This window comes from Accipiter gentilis, chromosome 28 (genome assembly GCF_929443795.1).
Source record: "Accipiter gentilis chromosome 28, bAccGen1.1, whole genome shotgun sequence".
Taxonomy (NCBI): Eukaryota; Metazoa; Chordata; class Aves; order Accipitriformes; family Accipitridae; genus Astur; species Astur gentilis.
In genome coordinates, this window is record NC_064907.1 from 17,981,448 (window position 1) to 18,005,542 (window position 24,095).

General features: G+C 55.0%; 2 protein-coding genes across 9 annotated transcripts in view; both read left to right on the forward strand.

Annotated features, from left to right (window-relative positions):
• The first annotated feature begins 41 nt into the window (after nt 1–41).
• SLC39A14 (solute carrier family 39 member 14) lies at nt 42–12,931 on the forward strand. 5 transcript variants are annotated; one of them, XM_049830642.1, is made up of 9 exons: nt 42–121; nt 3,950–4,225; nt 4,313–4,499; nt 6,998–7,167; nt 7,704–7,826; nt 7,924–8,109; nt 8,368–8,575; nt 9,089–9,273; nt 9,611–12,931. In XM_049830642.1, exons 2-9 carry the CDS (start codon nt 3,965–3,967, stop codon nt 9,755–9,757), a joined length of 1,467 nt encoding a protein of 488 aa, XP_049686599.1. In that variant the 5' UTR covers nt 42–121; nt 3,950–3,964; the 3' UTR covers nt 9,758–12,931. The 5 variants fall into 5 exon arrangements, with proteins under 5 accessions (XP_049686599.1, XP_049686602.1, XP_049686600.1 ...); XM_049830645.1 differs by lacking the exon at nt 42–121 and adding an exon at nt 1,059–1,354; XM_049830643.1 differs by lacking the exon at nt 42–121 and adding an exon at nt 2,561–3,276.
• Nucleotides 12,932–14,371: 1,440 nt separating this feature from the next.
• Nucleotides 14,372–24,095, forward strand: part of PPP3CC (protein phosphatase 3 catalytic subunit gamma) — a 38,649-nt gene continuing 28,925 nt past the window's right edge. For all 4 annotated transcript variants that reach the window (XM_049830632.1, XM_049830634.1, XM_049830633.1 and 1 more), the window contains exon 1: nt 14,372–14,609. In XM_049830632.1, coding sequence (XP_049686589.1) covers nt 14,558–14,609 — 52 coding nt within the window. In that variant the 5' untranslated portion in view covers nt 14,372–14,557. The remainder of the gene's footprint in view (nt 14,610–24,095) is intronic.

A 24,095-nucleotide genomic window follows, 5' to 3' on the forward strand; every position in this document is an offset into this window, starting at 1 on the left:
GGGGAGGCGGGGCTTGCCGTGACGCCGTCCAATGGGAATGCTCCCCGTGCCGCCGGCCGAGCGTGCGCCCTGCGCGGCCGGGACCGGGCGGACCTGGCGGCGACGGCGGCGGGAGCGGGAGGTAGGACCGGGCCGGGATGGGATGGGGATGGGAGCGGGTAGGGAAGCGGCTGCGAGGACGGAGCACCGCGGGGAGGGTGGTAGGGGGGTCGGGAGCCGAGCCCCGGGATTGGGATGGGGATGCGGGAAAGGATGCAGGGACCGGTTTTGGGGGTCTGGGACCGGTTTTGGGGGGGTCTGGGACCGGTTTGGGGGGTCTAGGACCGGGTTTGGGGGTCTAGGACCTCGCGTAAGGTCGGGTTTAGGGCCTAGGGGAAGCTATGGGGCTCGCTTTGGGACTGCCCGTGGGAGTGTGGGGCTAGGTGAGGGTGCGGGTAGGTGTGGGGCGGACAACCCAGCTATGGGGTCTGGTACCAGCGGTACCAGCTCCGGGGCCGGACCGGGGCCAGGCGGGACTGGGAGAGGGGATAGAGGGGCCGGGGGGGGGCTGCTGTGGGGTGGGGACTGGTGTTGGGATGGGGCAGGGAGTGGGGCTGGCAGCGGGGAGGTCCGGCAAGGGAGTGGGGGACCGGGGCAGGAGGGGGGGGGGAGCTGTTTGGGGTGGGCTACCCAGGGTTAGCTCCAGGGCAGCCGGTTTTGCTGCCTGCCAGCCTGTACCAGGGCCTGCGGGCAGGGTTTTTTTGGGGGAAATTAAGGGACAAGAAAGTGAGTGGAGGCAGCCTGGGGGAGCAAAGGGAGGCCGTGGCCCAGAGGCCGTGGCCTGGCATGAGCGTGGCAGGCTGCTGCGGTCCTTCCAGGGTGCAGACGTGCCCCAGGACGTGGAAACCCTCCTTGTCAGCAGGCAGGTCCTGCCTTCGCTGCCAGACACGTGGAGCGGCTTTTGCTCCGGAAGGAGGTCGAGACCGCTGGCTGCAAACCACCCCTGCAGGACGTGGAGGGGGGGGAACGCAAACTGAGGGGGTTTTGGGGGCCCCCGCTGTTCCCCTCCAGGTTTGCGACAGCGAGCTGTCCCTGCGTGGGATTTTGGGAAGCGTGTGGCGTGGGGCTGACGTCGCCGGGGCCGTGCTCGGCTTTGCCAACGTTTCTTGTTCCCGGCTTCACCTTCGCGGTTGGAGGGGGGGGTGGTTTGCAACGGGGATCGATGAGCTCTGGGAAGCGAACCCGAGGGAGGTGGGAAAGAAGAGGGGCTTTGCCTGGCCCTGGCAGCTCCTTCGCAATTCTCGTTACTGCCGGGCATCGTTCCCAGGCACGTCCCGTAGGACACCCTCCTGGGCATCCCCTCCCCACGGCAGAGGTTTGTTCCCTCTCCCCCGTCCCAGCGCGGCAGCGAGCGATAAAGTAGGTCAGGCGCTGGGCCGAGCGCGGCACCGCGGCTCCCCGGGCCCCAGGAGCAGGTCCCGTGGCTGGCGAAAGGACGCCCTTGAAGGTAGCGGGCAGGAGGCTGGGGGACTTTTTATTTGGGGGGGTGTCCCGCTCAGCTGGCGGCAGCAATGGAGAGACCGCAGCAGGGGTTTGTGTCCCTGGGGTATTTGCTGCAGCTCCTCTTTGCCCCTGGGATGGGGGGGCTTGGATGTGTTTGAAACCCTCCTGCCTTGTCCTAGGGTCTCTGTGGTGTTCGGGGGGATCTGAGACCCCAAGGCTGGTCCACCTTGCCGCCCTTCTTCCCAAGGGATGGCTCCTCTACCTTGTTTCTGCCCTAAAACGGTGGCGAGCCTGTGCAATTCAAACCCCTGCCCGGCTCTGCCTGCAAACCGCTTCCTGCCTTTTGTTTGGTAGCTGGGTAAAAGTTGAGGTCCGGTTTTCCACCCTGGGTGCGCCTGGCTCAACCCGGTATTGGGAGGAACCCCAGGGGTGATTTTGGCACTGGAGAGGGCTGCATGCCTTGGCACAGGCTGGCGATAATCGGCGTGCTCCGGGTAGAATGACTCCTGGCAGGACGAGGGACGTGGGGAGCGCTTGGCTGGCACAGAGAGGGAAAGGCAGCCAACCCATTCCCGGGATGCGGTGCCGCCGGGACAGGCCTTTGCCGCTGTGGGCTGTGTCCCAGCGCCTGTGTACTTTGTGGGAGTCACTGGCCGCCCAGATGTCCCATGTGGCCACCCTGGCCAGTGGCCGCTTCTGGAGCTGTGGCAGGGCATTGCCCAGGGAGGACCTGTCTGGAAGGGTGGATTTGGGTAGGAGGGAGGCAGAAGAAGGTGTCCTGCTTTCGCTGGGGGATGCTGAAGAGTCAGAGGTCGCTCAGGTAGCCCCCACCGAGCAGGGTGTTACCATCGCCAGCACCTCACCAGATGAGCTCGCTCCCCCATTTTGGGAGGAGAGGGGTTAAGCCAAAGCATCCCAGCTAAGCCCTGGCAGGAGGAGGCTAAAACCTCCAAGGCCTGCGCCCTCCTGGAGAACAAAGCTCACAAAGTGGTGGTAAGCTTGTAAAACCTGCGGGAATGTGGGCACCTTCGGAGGGGGGACGGGGTCCTGGTGGGGAAGGGGGTCCCGCTGGGCTTGGCCTCGCCACCCCAAGCAGCACTGTGCCTCGCAAACCCGGCCCCAGGTTATTTTCAGAACAATTGGTTGGCTGGGCTTCAAAAATGTCTCGGGCTTGTTTTTGGAGGAGACCAAAATCTGCAAGCCGTCAGCACGGGACAAGCGTGGCGGGGTGCCGCAGCAGCCGGCGGGAGCGCGGCTTGGCTGGGGTGGCAGGTCCTGTGCCAGGGCAGAGCTAGGCTGGATGGGGCCCCGTGCACAACGGTGAAGGAACCATCCCGGGGCTGCAAACCGCTTCCCCCGGGAAGGGGAAACCACGAGGCAGCGTGTGCCCAAGCCTCTGGGAGGGGAGCGAAGCCCCAGGCTGGGAACGGGACGGCTGCCGGGCGTATGGAGGCGGTGGATAGCAAATTATTTTCTGTTTGTCCTTGTGAATCCCAAATTTGCCATCCACCTTTCAGTGAAGCTCTTCCAGGAAGACAGCCTGGGCCCTGCTCCAGCCTCTTGGGTGCTGCCCAAGGTGGACGTGCGGGTCGTGCCTAGCCTCCCACCCTCTCTCCGAGCCCCTTCCTTTGCACCCAACACGTGCTGGTGGGTGAGCCCCAGCTCCCCCAGTCTCTGCCATCCCACTTTTATTGATTCCTAGCTTATATGAAAGGAGTGGAGAGGGCAAGGATTGATTCTAGGCAAATACTACAAAGGCATCTACAGTTGCGGCTGGGAAGGACCTGGTTCACTGTAATTATTGTAGTTAAAATATAACTTAATGAAAATGCTACCTCTGTCCCCTGGGCTCCCATGTCCTCCGAATGCTGGCGTGGGTGGCCAGAGGTCCCTGAGGGGTGCATGTCCCAGGTCTGGCGGCACGAGGGGGATTCAACGTGGTGTTAGCATGGCCGGTGCTTGACTTCCTTGCCCTACGGAGAGCCGAATTCGGCAGCCAGCATTGGAATTAACTGCGCTGGGGTTTGCTGGCTGCACTGCTGGCGGAGGCATGTGTGCAGGATCCCCATCGCAGCCCTGCCTGCACGCTGCTGCCTGCTTTCCATCCACTGGCTACTCTTCCCCAGGGATCCCGAGGTGCTGCAGAGCTGGAGAGCCCCTGGGAGCCATGTCGCGGCAGCCCCCCACCCCTCACCACACAACTGCGGTGAGCAGGGTGCTCGGGGAGGTGGTGCTGGGGATTTGGCTCAGGGTGGAGGAGAAGCGGCTGGTCTTGTATTGCTCGTGAAAAGACGTTCCTCCTCGGGATCTGGGTGCTTTCAGCACTGTGCAAAGCTGCGTCTTCCCCAGCCTGGGGCTCCCTGGGGAAGAAATCTGCCATCTCCTGATGGAGCTGTGGGGTGGAAGAGCGGTGGTCAGAGCTGCTGGGGATGGTAAAGCTAATGGCAGAACATGGTTTCTCTTCCAGTATCCCTGAGACACCATGATCCCCAGTGCAGGCCCCTGGGGCTGCTGCCTGCTAATGCTGCTCTGCCTTCTCCCTTGCCCGCGGGTCTGGGCGGGCAGGGATGCAACGGGACTGGAGCTCTCTGCAGCCTCCTTCCTGCAGGATCTCCTCCAGCGGTACGGCGAGAGTGAAACTCTGAGCCTGAAGCAGCTCAAGGCCCTGCTGAACCGCCTGGATGTGGGAGTGGGGCACGCCAATGTCTCCCAAACGCCGCAGCAGAGGATGAACCTCTCCCGGGTAAGGCAGGGGCTCTGCAGACCCCTAAAGTCTCTTTGCAGAGCTGCAGGAGTCTTGAGGCATGTGCTTGTCTCTTCTCTTCCACAGTGCTTCAGCTCTGTTGAGCTTTTCGCCATCCACAACCTGAGCGAGGGCTCCACCGTGGGGCACAGCGAGTTCAAGGAGTTTTGCCCCACTATCCTGCAGCAGCTGGAGTCAGGGGCGTGCGCCTCCGAGAACCTGGAAAATGAGGAAAACGAGCAGACAGAGGAGAGCAGACCCAGCTCGGCCGAAGGTAAGCAGGGAAGCAGGGGACACGAGCGCTGCCCAGCCTGGGGCACGGAGCTCAGGGATATGAGGCACCCTGGGACCTGCGGGATAGCCGGCTCTCCTTCCTGGCTGTGGGGCACAGGCAGAGTCTGGCAGAGACAAGAGGATGCAGCTTGCCTACAGCAGCTGGGAGTCCTGACGGGTTTTCCCCGGTGTGGTTTGTATCGTGGGCTTGCGGCGTGGTTTTGCCCCTGATCGCACGCGCCGCAGGTCAGAGCTGTGCCTGCAGCATGGCTCTCCGGGATAGCTGGATGATGGGGACCTTGCTGTGAGTCCTTGTGGGTAGGTGGGGGTGACTTGGCACGTTTAGGGACCCGCTGGCCTCCAGCCACCAGTGGATGCGAAATGAGCTTCCAGGCATCCGGATCCTGACGATGTCCAAGGTCTTGGATCAGCTGCCCTGAGCACAGCACTGGCTTGTCCCATGCCGTGAGACCAGGGCTGACTCAGGAAAGCCTCTTCCAAGTAACCTGGTGGCTTCATTTCCACCTGCCCTGCCACAAAAGTGACAGTCTGTGTCACAGCTGAAGTGTCTGGAGCACAGAGACACTCCGGTGCTGCAAGGCTGCACCGCTGGCCCCGGCATCGGGGTATAGACCCAGAGCCAGCCTTTTCCACCTGCCCGGATCCGAGGTCTCGGGGTCCTCCCCGTCTCCCCGCACCGAGAGCCTCGGTAATGTCTGGCCCTCGTTTCTTCTCGTTCCGCAGTGTGGGGCTTTGGTTTTCTCAGTGTGTCAATGATTAACGTGGCCTCCCTGCTCGGAGTCTTCATTGTACCGTGTACCGAGAAGGCGTTTTTCAGCCGGGTCCTCACGTTTTTCATCGCACTCTCCATCGGCACGCTGCTCTCTAACGCGCTCTTCCAGCTCATCCCAGAGGTGCGGTAGAAAGTCCCTGCCTCTCTCCCGTCTCCGAGGGCAGCTCTCTGGGCACCCTCTCTGCCTCCACCCTGCCAAATCGAACTGATCCCTCCATCACCCAAGGCTGAGGGCTTGTCTCAGGGGCTCTGCAGGGCTTTTCTCGCCCCTCTGAGCACCAGGAAACCCTCGAGAGCATGCAGGCAGCATGGGGAGGCTGTGTCCTCCAGCCCTGCTGGGTCCTTGCAATGCTGCTGGCCAGGTCTGAGGTCCGGGAAGATGGTGGGAGAAGCTGTTTGCTCCTGCCCCATGGGCTGTGTCTGCTTTGCAAGGGAGTTTATCCCTTGGAGGGATGTGCTCAGCCCTGCTTCATGCAGAGCTACCCGTCTCTGAGGCCGCCGAGATGCGGCAGCGCTAGTGGCGTGAGCCAGATGGGAAGACATGCAAGGCGGAGGAAGTATCGGTGTAAAAACACAGAGAACAACCCAGAGAAGCACCAGCTTCCTCTTGAGTCAGCCAACTTTTACAAATGTTTTAATTGCCCTTTTTTCCCCCCTGATTTACAAGACTGATGCTCCCACAAGGGTTTAGGCTTACATGAGGTTTCCTGGTGCTCTGATGGGACTGACAGATATATTGCAAATTAATTGTGTTGTAATTGCACAGTTCCGGAGTTGAATAAATACACCCACATACCCTCAGATTGGACACCTTCGAAACACGCATGCTTCCTCAGCTCCCCGGTCTGGGAGGCTTTGCGTAGCCCTTGTGGAGCCTGGGTAGATGACGAGCTGGATCTGAGCTCGTGCACATCCAGCCTTAAAATGCTGCATTTAAGGTGCAGCCTTCCCTCTGAGCAGAGCACCCTCTGCTGCTGCTGGGTTTTGCTCCCCGGTGTTGCTTGCTTTGCTCTTGGGCAGCGAATGCCTCATCCGTGTTGGTGGGAGATGTTTTTTCAAGGCTCCTATCCAACTCCAGAACTGCGACTTTTATTTGCCGAACACAAAAACCAAGCGCCTATATTTCCTGATCTGCCAGGAACTGAAGTGCCTTACGTACGCTCCACCCTTGCCGTCAGTCAGAGCATCCCAGTGTGGCTTGCGGGGACCCGCTGCTTCTCTCCAGGCTGCAGAACAAGGATGGAGCGTACGAGGTGCTCGGGGGATCTTGGTGCTCTGTGGCACTGAAACAGCCACCCAATGTCCCACGGGGGCTCGGGGAGCAGAGCTGGGGTGCTGGCTCTGAAACGTCCTGGCTGCCAAAACTCAGCTCTAGCCCAGTGCTAAAAGAGAGCTGTTTGCTCCAAGGGAGGGCTCCTCTCTTGGTCGTTTGGTGCGAGCTCCACAGTGGAGTGTCCCTCTGACCCTTCCCAAAGAGCTGTTTCCAAAGCCATTCAACACCAGGTTCACCCTCTTGAGCCAATGCCAGATGAACAAGCAATCACTAATGAATGTCCTGTTCTCTCCCCCCTCTCCCTCCCTCCTGTCTCTTTCCTCTTGGTGTGGATTCCTTCCCCTCCCTCCCCTTCCCCACGTTGATCTCCTTTCCCTCCGACAACCTCCCCTCGTCCGATTCCCCCGGGGTGGGTTTGACACGCACGCCGCAGTCTGGGGTTACGGTTTCCTCTGCGTGACCGTCATCTCCCTCTGCTCGCTGGTGGGAGCCAGCGTGGTACCCTTCATGAAGAAGACCTTTTACAAGCGGCTGCTCCTCTACTTCATAGCTCTGGCGATTGGAACTCTCTACTCCAACGCCCTCTTCCAGCTCATTCCCGAGGTAGGGTGAGGATCGTCGGGTCTGTCCTTTTCTCTCTCTCTCGGGGGCTGTTTCTCTCTGGGCGCTCACTGGCTGGAGAAAGGGAAGGCGACATCGGAGGGGAGCCGAGAGCGAGGTACAGAGGCTGGAAGCCCTTCGGGACCACAGTTGGAGCTGCGTTTCGCCCCTCTTTGGAAGGGAATCGCTCCAGGGAGACCTCTGGTCTGCTTCAAGCGGAGAAGTTCTATTTTATTACCCTTCTAGCCCTGCAGGTCACCTTTGTGCTGAGACAGTGGGGGCTTTCTAAGCCTGCTTTTAGCATCCCTGCCCTGGTGCAAGGTGGTGGATCCAATGGCTTGGGGCACAGCCAGCTTGGCTGGGGGAGTGAGGGACATTAAAGGTGCATGAAGGCATTTTCTGAGCTTGCCCCTGAAGCAGCTGCTGCTTAGAGAGAGGTCAGAAAGCAGTGATGTTGCCCCAGAGGTGCCAGGGACAAAGGCAGACACGCTGCTGGAGACTGTTCCTCAGTCCTGTCACTTGTCCCCTTTTGCCTGCAGGCATTTGGATTCAATCCTCAAGAAGATTATTACGTTTCCAAATCTGCCGTGGTGTTCGGGGGCTTCTACCTCTTCTTCTTCACGGAGAAGGTCCTGAAGATGCTCCTGAAACAGAAGGACCAGGTGAGGCTGAGCAGGGGCTGCTTGGAGTGCTGCTCAGGTGGGAAACAGCAGAAATGGCAGGGGTAGCTGACACCCGTGAATGCCCACTGTCCTGCAGCATCACCATGGGCACAGCCACTACGGCCCCGAGGCTCTGCCTTCCAAGAAGGACCAGGAGGAGGGGATCACGGAGAAGCTGCAGAACGGGGACCTGGACCACATGATCCCACACATAACCAGCGAGTTGGAGTGCAAGACCCCCTCTGGGGATGAGAAGGTTGTGGTGGGCTCCCTCTCTGTCCAGGTTAGTGCCTTCTCCTGTGGGGTGGTGGGTAGGCACGTGGGAAAAAAACTGCATGTCAATGAAAAAGAGCAGTTTTGAAGCCCGTTGCACCTCCCTGACAAAATCCTTTGTGTGTAGTGGAAAGCAAACGGCTCGGGTCAAGCCTCGTGTGGATTTAATGCATGGAGGGTTGGGTTACCCTGGCCGGTGGAGGGAGCGGTGGCCTCCCCCCTGAGACTGGCTGGGTGCTGAGTCCCCACTGTCGGGGTGCCATGGCAGGATCTGCAGGCTTCCCAGAGCGCGTGTTACTGGCTGAAGGAGGTGCGGTACTCTGACATCGGCACACTGGCGTGGATGATCACCCTCAGCGACGGCCTCCACAACTTCATCGACGGGTTGGCCATCGGGGCCTCTTTCACCGTCTCTGTCTTCCAAGGGATCAGCACCTCCGTGGCCATCCTCTGCGAGGAGTTCCCGCACGAGCTGGGTACGTGAGTCCTTGGGAAAAGGTGCTGTGAGGGCTTTCAGATCTGCCCCTCTTTAAGGCTAACCCTGCCGCTTTCCTGGTCCTACCCGTTGTTTCTTGAGGGAAAGGCAAATGTTGGGCGGAATAAACAGAGTAATAAGGGTGGGGGGAAGGCGAGGCTGTAAACTACACTGAGTAATCACAGCTCTAAAAATAACGAGGTAATATGATGTCTGAGATTTAAATTTAGATGGAGACATCTGAAGAAAAAAAAAAACAACACCTCGTTGGTTTGGGAGGGGGGAGGCGGGCAGCGGTTTGGGTTTGACTGTCCGAATTTATGCGCGGGCAGGGCCGGGAGCTGGCAGGCAGCTGGTGTGGTCAGCACTCGGCGCCAGCGGGGATGGGGAGCCCACGCTTGACCTCACGCAAAAGCAGGTGCTGAATACGAGCACCTCGGTGCTGTCCCAATGCTGCCGCCCACCCAGTGATAGCCCACTCCCTCCTCATCCTCCCCATCCTCTTCTTCCACAGGGGACTTTGTCATCCTGCTGAACGCCGGGATGACCATCCGCCAAGCGCTCTTCTTCAACTTCATCTCTGCCTGCTGCTGCTACGTGGGCTTGGCCTTCGGCATCGTGGCCGGCAGCCACTTCTCTGCCAACTGGATCTTTGCGCTGGCCGGAGGGATGTTTCTGTACATTGCGCTGGCTGACATGGTAAATGATGGGCCAGGGGGGCTGCCGGGTGCGTGGTTGGGACCTCGCCAGCGTTTTCTTTTTTTTGCCTGGCTAGGAAGAGCTCTGGCTTGCTCTCAGTCTGGAGAGGGGATGTTTGCTTTGTCCGCCTGGCAAACGCAGATGCTGTCTGTAGTGGCCGGCATTTGTCTCTGCTTTGCTTTGCCTCCTGGGCTGGTGGCACGGTGACCCGGCTGAGAGCCCCAGGATGGGCGGTGTGAATATTTGCCAGGATGGTGGCATGGGGTGGGAAGCAGTGAGGAAGGACAGAGCCACTCCAGTCTCTGAACTCAGTCATCACTCTCTCTTCCCCCTACAGTTCCCTGAAATGAATGAGGTCAGCCAGGAGGATGAGCAGAACGGCAGCACGCTGATCACCTTCGCCATCCAGAATGCAGGGCTGCTGACGGGGTTCACCATCATGGTGCTGCTGACCATGTACTCCGGACAGATCCAGATAGGGTAGGACCAGCCCGACTCACAGCCCTGTTCCAGTTTTTCCGTTTGTTTTTTTTGTTTGTTTGGTTTGGGGGGGCGGGAAGGTTGTTTTTTTTTTTGTTTGTTTGTTTGTTTTTTAATTTCCTTTTCCTGCTGCAAGCAAACGATGGTACCTGTGTGGGCACTGACATCACACTACAGAAGAAGAGGCATTGCTTTTAAAGCTATTCCACAGACTTCATTTTATTTTGGTTTAAGGCTGAGGGGAGCTTAATCCCCTTTGCTGTAGGACTGAACTGACCAGAGGATCTCTTTCCAGTGTCATATCCCTTCTCTCCTCACATGTCCTGGGAAGGATGGAGTTGGGAGACAGGAGCTCCTCTAGCTGCGTTGCTCCCCTCCTCGTGCTCAGAGTGGTGCGATGGGATGTGATGGTCTCCTGACCCCTTTGTGGGGGGTGTGTGATGGGGACAGATCAGTACAGACCCTTCTTGGAGAGTTACCTACCAGCCAGTCCTCGGAGCTGTGCTCTCCAAGCACAGAGGGCTGCCAAGGAAGAGGAAGGTCAAGGAGCACAGCTCATGATTTGAGCGTCACCCTTGCTGTCTTCAGAAGCGTGTCTCTGGACCCACATCTGGTTTTGCTCCTGTTCTGCCTTGGCAGCCCAGACAATGCCCTGGGAAGAGCAGGGTGAAGAGGGTTGGTTTTTTTTTCAAAGCACATTCTGGGCGTCAGCACTTGGAGCAGAGGACACCAAACTGCACCTCATGCAGGTCGGACTGACACATGGGCTGCGTGGGGCAGCAGCTGGGAGAAGGCTAGCAGGATGCCCTTACCTCCCTTAGGTCCCTGCTGCTGTATGGGGAGGAAAAAAAAACCCCTTCTCCTTCTGTGAGGGCAGCCATGTGGCAATGCTGGTGAGAAGGGCATGACAGCAGTGCGGGGCAAGGGCAGAGCCGGGACGGTGAGCCTCTGCCCGGCCACAGACTCCCCAGCCAGGGGATCGGTCCTTAGACTGTGATCAAGCTCACGCCGACACCTGGGAACAGACACCGTTTTTTTAAACACTGATGCTGCTGAGTTGCTGAGGTTTGGGGGTGGGGGGTGGGTGTTTTTAAAAAAAAAAAAAAATAGACTGTAAACCTCTTTAGGTTGTGTGTTTCCAGCCTTAGGGAGTAGCCAGAGAAGGGTGTTATAGGCACTTCACAGCTCTGCTTCTGGGCTGGCTTTCCCCAGATTCACTAGGTGAATTGACTTATTATCATATTGATAACGTTGCCCACCCCGCCCGTGTTGCTTGAGGTTTCCTTGCACCTCCTTTTCCCCCCAGACCTTATCCTGCACCCAGGAGTGGTGAGTTTGTGGCCACGCTGATAGGCAGGAGCTGATTTAGGTGGCTTACCCTAGTGGGTACGGCGCTGGATTGGGATGAAGGAGTGGTGCGGATAGCTTTGAGAAGTGCTTTGGTGTATGTGCCGGGGATGGCTTGTCACTGAGCGTCTTCCTTCGTTCCCTGCCTGTGCAGGTGGCTGTGGGGGTGTGTGAGAGGGTGATGGCCATCCTGCCACCTCGGCTCGGTGCTGCTCAGCACCAGGGGCTGGAGGTGAGGCTCCCTGCACCTTCCCTTCCACACCTTCCCTTCCACCCCTGTTGGAAAGCAAAGCGGAAGGTGTGCCAGGTATTTTTCCTGCCCATCGCAAAAGAGACAAGGGACTTCAGCCCTTGACATAGCCTGGGGCAGGCTCAGCACCATCTGGTAGTGTTGTACCCTGGTTTGATTGCTGGCTGCCAGTACCTCACTGTAATTCTTAATTTGCCTTAGGTACCAGCTGGATGCTGTTCCTCTTAGGCTCCTAACAGTTGCATTGAGTCTGTAGGTCTCTGCCTGTTGAGATGTGGCACTGCCAGTATCCTCGTGGCTCAGCACCTCTGCTCTCGGGGGCTTTGGCTAGGCCAGGCATTGACTTTGTCCCCTGGGCACCCAGGAGGCTGTTGGCTTTGTCCTGCACCCAGAAGGTTAAGTATCAGCATGTCGAGGAGCAGGGAGCCTTCTTGGGAGCACCCTTCAACCCAGAGGTCCCACACAGTCCTTGGGCCGCTTGCTGCCATTGGTGATGCCCTCAAGGAGAGACGGGCTCTGCTTTATCCCGTGCAGTGTCTCTTGTTCATGTGGATGGTCATCGTAAGTTACTCTTCCCTCTGCGGCTGGTCCGTGGGACAGAGCCACCTCGAGGCAGTGTGACCTGTCCTGGCTCGGGCACCCGGCCACCTCTGCAGCACTTCGCAGTCGTTACCCGTGCTTTATGTTGCTGCTAATTTATCAGTAGTTGGGAGGAAAGTGGTGTTGGAAACTCCCTTTCCCTGCTTGAGAGAGCTGCAGTCCCGTCTGACCGACTTGATGTGGAAAAACTGAGTCCTCTGAATGGCATATGTGCCCTCTCTTCTCTCTCAAGGAAGTATTTGGAAAACACTGTATCGCTGGCGGCTTTCCACGGGGCAGAGGGCAGCCATAGCACTGCCAGGGCTAAGTTGTGGCTGGCAGGAGCCGTTCAGCGGTGCGCACAGATGGAACAGCCTCTGCATTGGAGGCGAAGGCGGGGGGGAAATCTTGTTTTCTGTCCCCTGGGGACCGTGAGGTGCTTGCAGACTGTGGCTGGGAGGTCCTCTGCGTCCCCAAGAGCTGGAAACATGGTAAGGACTGACACTTGGCTTCCTCGGAGCCGGTATGGGCCCCTCGGCACACGGTGGGGATCATGAGTCCGTCGTCTTCTCATTTCAAGTTTAACCCTGTTTCTTGCCAACTGAGTTGACTTTGAGAAATCTGTGACCCAAAGATTGGGTGTGTGGGTTGGGGTGAAACCCCTCAGAGAAACAAGGCTCCTCGTAGAGAGGGACCCTCCTTCCGCCACAGGACTGGTGGGAGAGAGCTCCTGTCCCTGGCTCAGGCAGGCTGGTACCTGCCATTGGAGAAGGGATGGGGCAGGCAGGAGGACGAGGAGGGAAAGCGACCCAAATTGAGCTTGTTATGGATTTTCATCTGTGTTTCCCTTCCCATGTCCAGTTTGAAGCTCAAGTTCCATCTCAGTATTTCAATAACTCAGGTGTTGTAAGAGATAAGCATTGAAACAAAGAACATAACTTATGTCACGTGAATTGTAAAGTTATTTGTAAAATTCCATAAATAAAATATATTCTGTAATGACGGAGGGTTGCAAGCGTGCTCTAGCGGCAGACACCTCCCTGTGGCCAGAGCCAGTTGGGGTGTGAAGGGGCGGGAGCTCTGCTGGTTCAGGATTTTTCCAAGGGGAAGGGTTTGAGCCGGGCTGGAAAGGCTGGGTGATGCAATCCTGCTTTTCCAGCCCCAATTTCCAGGGCTGTGCAGTGCAGCAGGCCCAACAGAAGATGGCACTGACAATTCCCCCCCCCCCCCCCGCCACCGCCGCCTGCCCGCGTGGCACAGCGTTCCACGAGTTGCCTTTAAGAGTCAAAAAGCCCTTTTCTTTTTTTTTTTCTTCTTTTTTTTTTTTTTTTTTTAAATGTATTTCCAAGCATTGACGTTTGGCTGGAGGGAGGCTGAGGTTTTGGAGCAAGGCTGTGGGATGTTGTATTCCTCTCCAGCTCACACGAGGGAGCCTGAATCGGAGCAGTGTTATTTGTGTCCTTGCTTCCCCACCCTGCATTAGGAGAACGAAAAAAAAAGCCTACTTTGCTTTTCTACTTCACTTTTTTTGCCTTTTTATATACCGTTACCCTCAAGCTGCCAGTTCCAAGTGGCAAGCACAATTTTTAGAAAACCCATTACAGCTAAAGAAAACAAATCTTGAAATAATGTGGTATTTTTTAAAAATAAATGCTATATTAAGGAAGAAAGGTCACAGAATGCATCTGACTTGCTTTCTCTCCTCCTCAGCACTGGTGCAGTTCTTCCAGGGGCCTGTCAGACAGCAGTGCTCCTGGCCTGTGCATCGAGGCTTCAGGTGGGCTCGTTTTTGCTGCAAAATCTTCATGCTTTGATGAACGCCTGCAACCTCAGTTACCCACTTCAGCAGAAAGGTTAAAACCAGCAAGCTGCGCTGGCTGGGGTCGCCCTTGGCCCTCAAATAAGCTCTAGCCCTTCTTTCTGTTTGCAATGGGAGTGTTAACGCTTGTCTCTGCTTCCCCATATGCCACAAGCTGTTGGGCTGCGTGAATGCTGCACGCCCCGTGCCCGATTTCCCAGTCTGTGCTGCCAGATGGGTGCGGTGGAGGTTTATTTTTACCTGCTATGTCTTCCCCCTCCCCTCCCCCCCCCCTTCTCTTTCGGCCCTGAACCAGGCCATGGCAGGGGACTGCTGAGGAGTGAGGAGCCCCTTGGCCTCATGGAGGCAAGGGGCATCGCGCCGCTCTCCTCACAGCCCTCCCGCCATCTTGCCCCCCTCCCGCCCTCCCGTCGCCTAGCAACACCCCCTTGCCCTCCAAGATGGCGGCAGGAAAGGGGCCGGGGAAAGCACTCACGTGACCCGCAGCGCAGGCGCCGCACCAACCCGCTCCCCCCGCCGGCTGACGCGCAGGCGCGGCGCGGAGGGGCGGGGCGGGCGCAGAGCGGCGCCTGCGCAGTGCGGTGGGGGGGGGAGAGAGAGGGAGGAGGGCGGTGTGGCGGCGGGGGGAGGGGGGAGGGGAGCGGAGCAGCCGCGGAGCCGCCGCCGCCGCCGGGGGCACCTCAGCGGCTCATCCCAGCACTCGGGACCCGCTTCAACTCCGCCGGGAAGTACCTCCGCGGTCCCCTCCTTGGTGAGGGGAGCGGGGAGGCCGGTACGAAGCGGCCCAGGTTTGCCGGGGTCCCCTCACCATGTCCGGGCGCGGCCACAACAAGCTGCCGACCACCGAGCGCATCGTCAAGGGTGAGGGGGCCGGGGGCGGCGAGGGCGCCCCCTGTCTGCGTGGGGGGCGCGCACTGACCGGGGGGGGGGGGGGGGCACGTTGGGTAGGGGGGAGCCTGGGTTTGGGGTTTTTTTTTTGGGGGTGGGGGTGGGGGTGGTGGTGTTCCGGTGGGGCACCCCTCCTGAGGGAGAGCCCTGAGTGGGGAGGGCAGGCCGGGGGGGGGTCCCCCTTGTCTGGCAGAAACCTCTGCGGAGGAGCCGGGGGGGGGGGGGGGGCATCTCGGTTTATAAGTGAGGCTGGGGGCGGCACCGGCTCTGAGAGGAGTCTGGGGACACACACACACATTTTTGGCTTGGGGGGGGCACACATCACCCCCCCACCCCCCCTGGTGTAAGAGGATGAGCAGTCTTGCCTCATTTCTCCTTTGGTGCAGGTCTTCACGCTGGTGCAGTGGAAGGATGGGGGGGGGGGAGGGTCCTGCAGCGGGGGTGATGGGCTGGGGGACCCCCGGCCCCATGGGGATGTGGACACACGGGTAGCGGGAGGCAGGTGGTGGCAAGGGGCGGGGGGGGGCTGGCATCCCTGCCCTGCTTCGGGGGGGGGAATCCCCGTCCTGGGGAGAGCCCAGTGCCCAGAGGAGGGCAGGGGCAGTGGGCTCGGAGGAGAGAGGTGCCAGCCCAGGGTGGGGGCAGCTGAGGCAGGCGTTGTGTTCCTTCACAGCCATGAGGTCCTCGCCCCCCAGCCTGGGGTGCTGAGACCCTGCTTTGGGTGGAAGCAGGGGGCTGGCCTGGCCGTGCTTTGTATCTTCCCCTGAGAATTGGGGTGGGGGGGGGTGAGAGCTCACCCTGCCCTCATTCCGGCAGCTCCCTGCCTGCTTGCCTGTGCCTTGCCTCCCCCAAAGCCCTATTCGCTCTTTTGATGCCCCGAGGCGGGTGCCAGCTGGCCCCCTCTTCAGGACCCATTATAGTAGGTACTATTTTTGAAAGAGCAGAAGACACCGAAGCAGTTAACGAGGAGAGAAATACGTTAGCTGAGAAACTCCTGGATTAGGAGGAGGCTCGTATGATGTACATTTCGCTGCCCTAATTGATCTAGTGCCATTGTCGTACCCACGCATTGGGGAACATCCACTGTGCGCCTTCGCTCGCTTAAACTTTTGCTCAGCACCCACCGCTGTAGCCGAGAGGCACCCAGCTGTCAAAGTTACACAATCGCCCGGTTATTAAAGCTTCTCGCCTGGATGGCTTGAATCTTTGCAGGGAGTAGTGCTGCCCCAAGTCGGCTGATGAAAGGAGCGGTTTCCCAGGAACGGTTATAATATACGGGTATGGGGTGTGCCCACCAGAGAGATGCATGCTGCCATCTCTACCTTCTCCTCTGGATGGGTCCAAATTGTTTGGGGGTTTTTTTGGTGGTTTTTTTTTTTTAGCCTGTCATGTGGCTGATCACATGTTTAAACGTTAATAACTGTGGCCTCAAATGAAAGGAGAGTGGACTAGGGTGGCAGCCCGCACTTTGAGGCCCCTCGGGCTTGGTTAGCTCCACGCTGACGGCGGGTGTCTTTCGTGGGTTGCTTTCAGCATGCTGCTCAAAATAAGGCTGGAAGGCTTATGGATTTGGGGGACCCGGGGTCTTCCCCAGAGCCGTGCATGCGGCTTGGTGATTTGTAGGTCTGCAGGCAGCCCGAGTGGCCGGTGTGAACCATAAATCTCCTGCTAAATCCCAGGCAGCTGCGTGTGTTTAGGTTGGCCTTGTTCGGGGAAGGTAATGTCAATGCAGCCATTATGATTCAGCTGAGTCGTCCGTACCGACATGCTGTCCCTGCTGCTCGGGCTTCCAGATCCCAGGAAACCCTATCAGCAATCCTGCCGATGTTACCAATGCCGCTCGGGGGCTTGACAACCCTGCCGCATCCGGATGGCCCCCGCTAATTTTGGTAATTAGTCCGTAGCCAGGTGGGGTGGAGGCTCGTGGCGTTGGCTGGAGCCTGCTCACTCCATGCACTAATGCTCCGAGAGCCACGGGAACTTGTCAAGGAGAGGATTTGATTTCCCCCAGGTACGCTTGGGACGCTGATTCGAGTGTCTCTAGAAATCTGGGGAGGAATAGCTTCTTCCATGGTTGTGATTATTGTTTAAAGGTGGTGACATTGTTCATGCTTATTAATAATTTAAACCTGAAGATAAAAGCTAATTTTGTTCAATTGAAAATGCCTACAATTAAGTAGGATGTAGAATTTTAACTATGTTTAACCTATATATTTACATCTCTAGAGCCCTGTAGAAGTGTTAACTGTAATTATGTTTAGTCAGGAGAAATACAGTGTTTCCATTTGTCTCAGTTTTGTGCTTAAACTTGTACTCGCCTAGCTTCGTGTTCATTATTAAAATCTCTAATTTTAGGGTATGTCGAGAATTGCTTTGTAGTAGTAGCCCAGTTCTAGCAGCAAACTGATGTCTGATATTAACTGAGATCATTAATGTTCAGACTTGGTGCTCTCTAAGAGCACTTGGGGTGGTTATGCTGGAAATCTGAGTGATTAGCTAGGTCTGGTTATCTACATTAGGCCAAAGATAGGCTTGAATTAACTGATGAATCCACAGCCTGTGAAATACACATTACACAGGCACGTGGGCGCGATGCTTTGGGCTGCTGCAGTGCCCCTGACAAACATAGGTTGGATGCTCAAGCTCAGGACTCGGCCGTGGTGGTTGTCTTCCCGCCCTGAGCCCCGTGAAAACAAACCTGCAGAGCTTTTTGTTGCACAGAAGCGATCCTGCTTCATTCTACCTCCAGTGAATCATGCCTGCAAGGTGCGACGTCCTCTGGGAAGCAACAGCGGTGGTAAGCGTAGCTGTGTGCTGTGAGGATCCTTTCCAAAGACACGTGAGCATGGCTGAACGGTGGAAGGCAACCCAGCTTACTGTGTTTGCAGTTGCACCCGTGAAAAATTCTTTTAAAAAACTAGGGTACTGGTATTTAGACACCTGGCTGAGCCAGAGCAAATAATCTAGAACGATTTTCTGTATGTGTGTATTATTGAAGCGTTGCACTGTTAGAAAGCTGGTGAACGAGGAGCAGCTAGGATCCGGTGCCCTCTTTTTGGCAGCCCTTGTGTGTTTGTCAGTAGTTAGTGATGTGCCTAATTCACGTACTGTTCAGTAGTGCCTGTGCTATGTTTTATGAAGAACTGCTAGGTTTCTGCTTTTCTGTAGATAGGCAGACTGAGCCGCCATCAGTGGGTTGACATTGAGGAATTGTGCAGTGGCGGTAAAGCTGGGACCAGTGCTGAGACCACGTAACTAAAAGTGTCCTGTAAACAGGTGGGTTTTTCAAGTTTGCGCTTTGCTGTCCTCTCATAAGAACTTTCATAAGGCTTTTTCAGGCACCTTTCTGCATATCTAGTTTATTTTTTCCCCAGCTGAGAGATGTTTAAAGTGCATGTATGGAATGTAAGACCCCTGACGTGATGCTCTCTTACATGTCAGCTGCCTGGTTCGTGGTGTGAACCTCTCAGATGTGTTGTAAATCATCTGTTTAATACCTAGCTAAGCTTGTGGGAGTGAAGGAACGGTGGGGCAATCTGAGCACGCTTACCCCAGCAATATCTTATACCACCTGCGTGTTCAGTTTGGGTGAGGTGATGCTTGAACAGGAAACACCCGACGAGCTGCTCCCCTTCTCTCCACACAGTGAACGCGTGCCTTTGTAGCATGGCAGAGATGCTGCTAGAGGCATGGAGTCCAATCTCACGGGATTTGTTCAGCGAGGCTCCCGGTGCCTTCAGCAGAAGCCGTGCCTCTGGGGAGCCGAAAACCGGCATCAGATCAATAGATGCCGTCTTCAGAGGCTTTGGAGAGCTTCCCCCGCGCTGCTGCCAAGTGGATAGGGTTCAGAGGGTGTGCTAGTTCATCTTGTTGGCTGAAGATGCTTTCAGTTTATGAAAAATGTGTAGATTCCTTCCTACCTTCTTTTTAATATGAACTACTACTCTTGAAATGCAGTTGGATGGTCGAGCATTGGGCTTTCTCCAGTTGCAGTAGGTTGGGAGCTGTAGAGAATTTTTATAACAGCGCGCCGATACAAAAGTCAAAGTAGCTTTGTAATTGCATGGAAAGCAAGGAAAGGCTCAGGAAAATCTTAAATACAAGGGAAATTGCGGTCATTGAAAAGAAAAAAGATGTAGTACCATCACTGTGATTGCTGTTCGTTTCATGTTTGTCTTCTGAAATGCTTTAATTGGTTTGTCTTGTTTAGTGTTGCTATTTTGTAGCTAATAAGGAATACTTGAGGGGAAAAAAGAGCTGTGTAAATGGCTAAAAATGGAGGTAAAGGCCAAGGTGCATGCTCTCAGACCTGGGGTGTGCCAGAGGAAAAGTGCAAATACCACCAGGGTCAAGATGCGGTGGTGGGATCTTTAAAAAGCAAGTTGTGTCATAATATAGCAACTTGTCTGGACAGAGCTCAAGAAGGTCCTGAGTGTAGATAACCCTTAAAGCATGAACTCCATAGGATCTCTCCCAATTACTTGGGAACCTGTTTTTTGGGGAGTCTTTGTTGCAGGAAAGATGCTTTGTTATTTGTAAATGGGATGTGCTAGGAAAAGGGATAGGTTTCTGGCTGTGCTGAGACTGGGTCTTGCAGAATTGGTGCCGATTTTGCCAGATCATGTGGCACTTCATCCAAAAATGAATCGGAAGTCGAATGCAGTGCTAAGTGGCACTTCTGCAAGCATCTTAGGGTAATGCAAGCTGTTCAGCTCTAGTATGCTTCATGTAGCCCTCGTCTGTCCCAGAGCGAGCCAACAGTACCCTTTTTTTGTGTATGAAACTTCCCAGAGCCAGGGCTCTCTGTAGCCTGTAACAGAGATGCTCTGCTGCCATGCTAATTAACAGAAATGCCACCACTGGTGGCAAAATGTAAACCCCAACACTAGCCTTGGGTACTAAAACCTGTTTGGAAAACTGCGATAAGGCATCAGGGAAAGCAGATTGGGCTGTCTTTTTATTTATTTCCTCTGAGAATAACACCAGATGCTTCAGATTGGCGCTGGAGGTGGGATGGAGAGGAGGGAAGGTCGTGTCCCTCTGGAGCCCCCCATGTTTAATATATTTTTTTCTGGTTCCCTGCTATCTGGCTATCAGCCTGTGAAAGGTTAATCCCATTTCTCCCGGTTCAAGGCTGCGCTGGCTGCTTGGAGGGCCCATTCTGTAGCAATTAGAACAAATGAGCCCCGATTAGCTAGGTACTGTGCTGAAATAGTATTTTTCATTTAATAAAAGAAGGCAGAGTTGAGAAGAATTTGTCTCCTCTAGCTGTAATGTTTTTGGTGCTCATTTGGTTGCATGGGCAGGAGAAGGCAGGCTGTTCCTTAGGAAGTAGGGCAGGGTGCTGGCTTAAAATAGCAATGAACGCTGGGCTGCTTGTGATGAAGGGAGCTATTTAGGTAAATCCTGGGGTCTTGGTGGGGGCAGAGCTGCCTGCTAATCTAAAGATACTCCTTGGAGACCTATATTTGTCCGGGATCCTTCCCGGCTTGGCTGGTTTTCCAGGTGTTCCCTGTTCAATCCCTTGCACTCCTCTGCAGATTGTGCTGGGATGGCCAGTGTATTTACTAGATGTACAGTGCATTAATGTCTTGGATGGTAATGGAATTAGACATCATTAAGCAGCGGGAGCAAGGAAACAGACTATGTAAAGGCATCAGCATTATCCTATAATGCAAGACTTGGCTCTGAATGGCTCTTGGAGGCTGGTCTGCCAGGCTCATGGTGCCGAAGAGGCATACGCTGATGACACTTAAGAGTCGGGTCAAGTGTACTGGGAAGACACTTCAGGGCAGGGAGCTTGGTGTAGGGTCAGAGGGAGGGATGGGGAGCAGCTCTGCACCCAGAGCATCTCTGGTTAGGATGGCATGGACCAGAGTTGAGATGGAGGATGAAGGGTGGGTGCTCCTGCATGCAGAGGGTGCTCAAAAGAGGTAGGAAAAAGAAATCTCAGTGCAGCTTTTAAAGATTTCGCTGGCAGGGAGGAGGAGCATCAGGCTATCCAGGCTGCACCCGGACTTAAGACCTGCAGCCTCCGAAGCAAAACCTTGCTGCTGTCTCTGGCTGCAGCGTCTCCAGCTATGAAACCTTAATAGGATCTTGCTGTGTTTCCATTAGGAGCAGAGGTGGATGTGAGCGTGTTGAGTAATGCGACCTCCTCCAGCTGGGAGCCTGGGTATGCCGCTGTGAGAGGGCTTGTGGGGTTTCTCTCTCCAAAAGTCTACATCAGTCTCCTGGCTTCTGAGTGCTTTCCTGCCTTTAGTGAATACCTTTGCAATGGTGGTGGCTGTAAGACGTGAGTTTAAAGCACTTTCCCTGCTCTAAGCCTTATCTGGTGAGAGTGTGCAAGGATCTCCCTTGTGTAGGACAAGCAGTACGGGGTAAATTTCAGGAAAACAGGGAGGAGCGGTGTCAACAGTGATCCCAGTAAGAATCTTCGGTTCCCTAGCCTGCTGTAGAAAATATTCCCTTTTATCAGTCACTGAGGTATAGCGAACGTGGTAAAATGGCTTCTCAAACAGCGGTGAGAATATTATCCCAAAGGTGATGTCTCGGATATGTATCACAAAGGTTTTCCAGAGGAAGACAGAGGCGCAGAGGGCTGGTTTTGCTGGTTCAGCAATAACTGGGGGCTCCTGTCACTAAGCTCCGTCCCTGGCACGCGAATGTCTGTGAAGCTGCTCTGAAAGCATTGCTAGAACTTACTTAGCCCATTTATTGGGCTACTTACTCTTTGGTTTGCAAGAAAGCTGCTCTGGCTGATCTCCAGTATGGCCACCAGCAAGATTTTAATTAGTTTGCAGCTCCCTTCAGACCGTCTGCACGTCTGTGTGGTTATAAGGTGATATGTGGGTATAAATGTCAAACATTGGGGAAGTGCATTGCAAGAAATGTTTTAACCAACGCTATTTTGATCCAGTGCGAATGCAGCTCAGGTTGAAGCATTAAGGCGTGAGGTGGGAAGAGAAGAGAAACTGAGACCCCTATTGTGTATGAGTTGGTCTTTTTTTGCTGCAGTGGGGATTGCAAGTGCTCAAATTCTTGTTTATTGGTGATGTGACCACCTTTTGCTGGATGCAATGAAACAGTCACTTCTCCAAGGGCCTGCAGGCTGGGCTCTGCATGCTTCCACTGCAGTGCTTGGGCTCCAGCCTGAGTGTTTCTGGGTGTTATTTTGTTAAGGTTTCCCATGTGGAACAGCCTGCCTACAGTGTTGTCCTGAGCGAGATCTTGAAAGTTTGCAAAATTGTGTCTGCTTAAAGTAGCTTTAAAATGGGAGCCAGCACCCCCCTCCCCTGCCGCTGCTGGTGGTGGGGTCAGATTTACATTCACCAGCAGGTGGGGGATTTGCCTTTGACACAAAGACCCCGCTGTTCTTGTATTAATGATCTATTAGTGGACGTGCTGGCAGCTTGCTAACCTTGTGAAACAGGTGGTGAATTTCCCTGCCTGCTGACATCTAGGAATCCCCTCCCGTCTCCTTTGGTGAGCTCACTTTTTTTTAAGTAGCTGCAGCTGTTTGCTGTAGACCTCGGCTTTTTCCTTCTTTTTTCTTTTTCACTCAAGCTTAGCGGTGACCCCCTTGAGTGGGCTGAGAGACCGTCCCACCGATGGACACACTGAGAGGAAGACACCAGGTTTGCTGTGGGTCAGTGTGCTGTTGAGTGATCGTTTTGTAGGAATAAGTGTATTTTTAACTGCCGGAAAGTCTATAGCGCTTGAGGGTCAAAAAAAGAGATTTTTTTCCAGGCTGGTATTGAGGGCTTATGTGCTCTCCTTGACAGTAGCTAGCGAGTTGGCACTCAGTGATGTAAGGAGCCTGTGTCCCCAGCAGAGGACTTCGCTCTGGACAGATTGTCTCAATGACAATCCCAGGTAAATCCGCATCAGTGCTGGTCATTAGGAGAGGGACCTACGCATAGCAATGTGGGCGCTGGAAACTTGACGGACCTTGCAAGCAAGTATGATTTTAATGTCTGCATCACTCCTGAGGAGGCTGAGGAAATTCAGTGCGCACCGAGTACATTTTTGAGAGAGCCTCTGAGCCGCAGAGTGCTTTGGCACAGCATGGATCTGGGTCTCGGCTATGGCCGAGGTTCAGCTTCGTTTTCGGTGGCAGGGCGGGAGCCCCGGCATGAATAGCCGATTGACGCAGGGAAAGCTTTGCGGACAGCTCTCCTGGCTGAGAGCTGGGCGGCTGATGTGCAGTGACAGTTTTAAGTCGCCTCTGTTCTAATTAAATACTCCCGGTTTTAATCTCACCCGGCTCCTTGAGGAGCGTGGAGAAGGAGCAGAGTGCCAGCTCCACCTCGCGGGTCAGCAGACCGACAAGGGGCCATCGTAGCTGCTTCTGGGCTTGCCTACCATGGCAAACCTTGGCACACAGCTCTGTTGGTGAACCCTCCTTGAGTAGCTGCCGTTTACTTTGGCAAAGACACCTTTTTTTTTTTCCCCTAGTCTGATAACACTGTTTACTGTCCGTGCTAGATGTTTTGCCATCAGAACAGTTTAACGATAATTACCTTCTATCCTAATTAAAGTTTTTAGGAGTCCATGAACACAGTTCAGGTAGCTATAAAGTTGCAGAAGCTGTATGGCTTCTGCAATGCACAGATGGACTTTTGATTTAGGTAGCTTTTATGGTTTTCTAGCCTTTTGGCTTTGCACTTAGTATTTCTGCCAGTCTGTGGGTGCTTTAAGCATGGCCTGGGTTATGCTCGTTTGGCACACATTATGTTTGTATTTGTGTTTTGATGCACAGGACTTATCGCTTGCTTTTTTTGGAATTAAATGCACCTGGCTTCTTCACAGACTGCGTGTGCCAGATTCTAGTAACCGAAAGTCAACATGGCCTCAAAATTTGGGTGTTACGCCTTGAATGACTGAAAGGTAGTTGGTAAGGTAAAGACAGATTTGCTGGTGGGAACGGTTCAGTTGATTAGTCTTTCTCCATTTCGCTTCACTCTGGTATTGTGATGACTGTCTCTCTCCCCCTTCAAAGAGATCATTCAGCTTGATAGAATTCAACACACAATATAGATATTTTTGGGGTTATTGTGAGGGCATATTCTGGTTGTCTTACAGAAAGGAATCTGGCTCAAGGTAAGAATCAGAGCAAGCTCTCTGAACCAGTTGCACACTGGGAGGCCAGCTTCAGCTCTAGCAGCACAGCTCTGACTAGTTTTGTATAAAGCTGGAACTGCATTTAATGCTCCTCTATATTTGAAGGAGCTGCCATTCAGTAGGAATTTAGACTGGCAAAATGGATGAGAAAGATACCAAAGTCTTGTGTGCCAGATACTCTGTTAACAGGGTTGGGGTGTGCGATGGTTTTGGTTGATGCTCAGTGCAGGAACTGTGTGCAGGGCTGGGTCCTCCTACAGCTCTTCCAGGGGTGAGAAACAAAACTCTTTTTTTTTTTCCCCCTTTTTTTCTTTTTCTCCATTTGTGAGTCTTTGG

Coding starts and splice junctions, on each gene's coding strand:
- SLC39A14 (XM_049830642.1), top strand. CDS start 3,965: ATGATCCCCAGTGCAGGCCCCTGGGGCTGCTGCCTGCTAATGCTGCTC. Junction 4,226..4,312: donor AGAGGATGAACCTCTCCCGG/GTAAGGCAGGGG, acceptor TCTCTTCCACAG/TGCTTCAGCTCTGTTGAGCT. Junction 8,576..9,088: donor GGAGTTCCCGCACGAGCTGG/GTACGTGAGTCC, acceptor CTTCTTCCACAG/GGGACTTTGTCATCCTGCTG.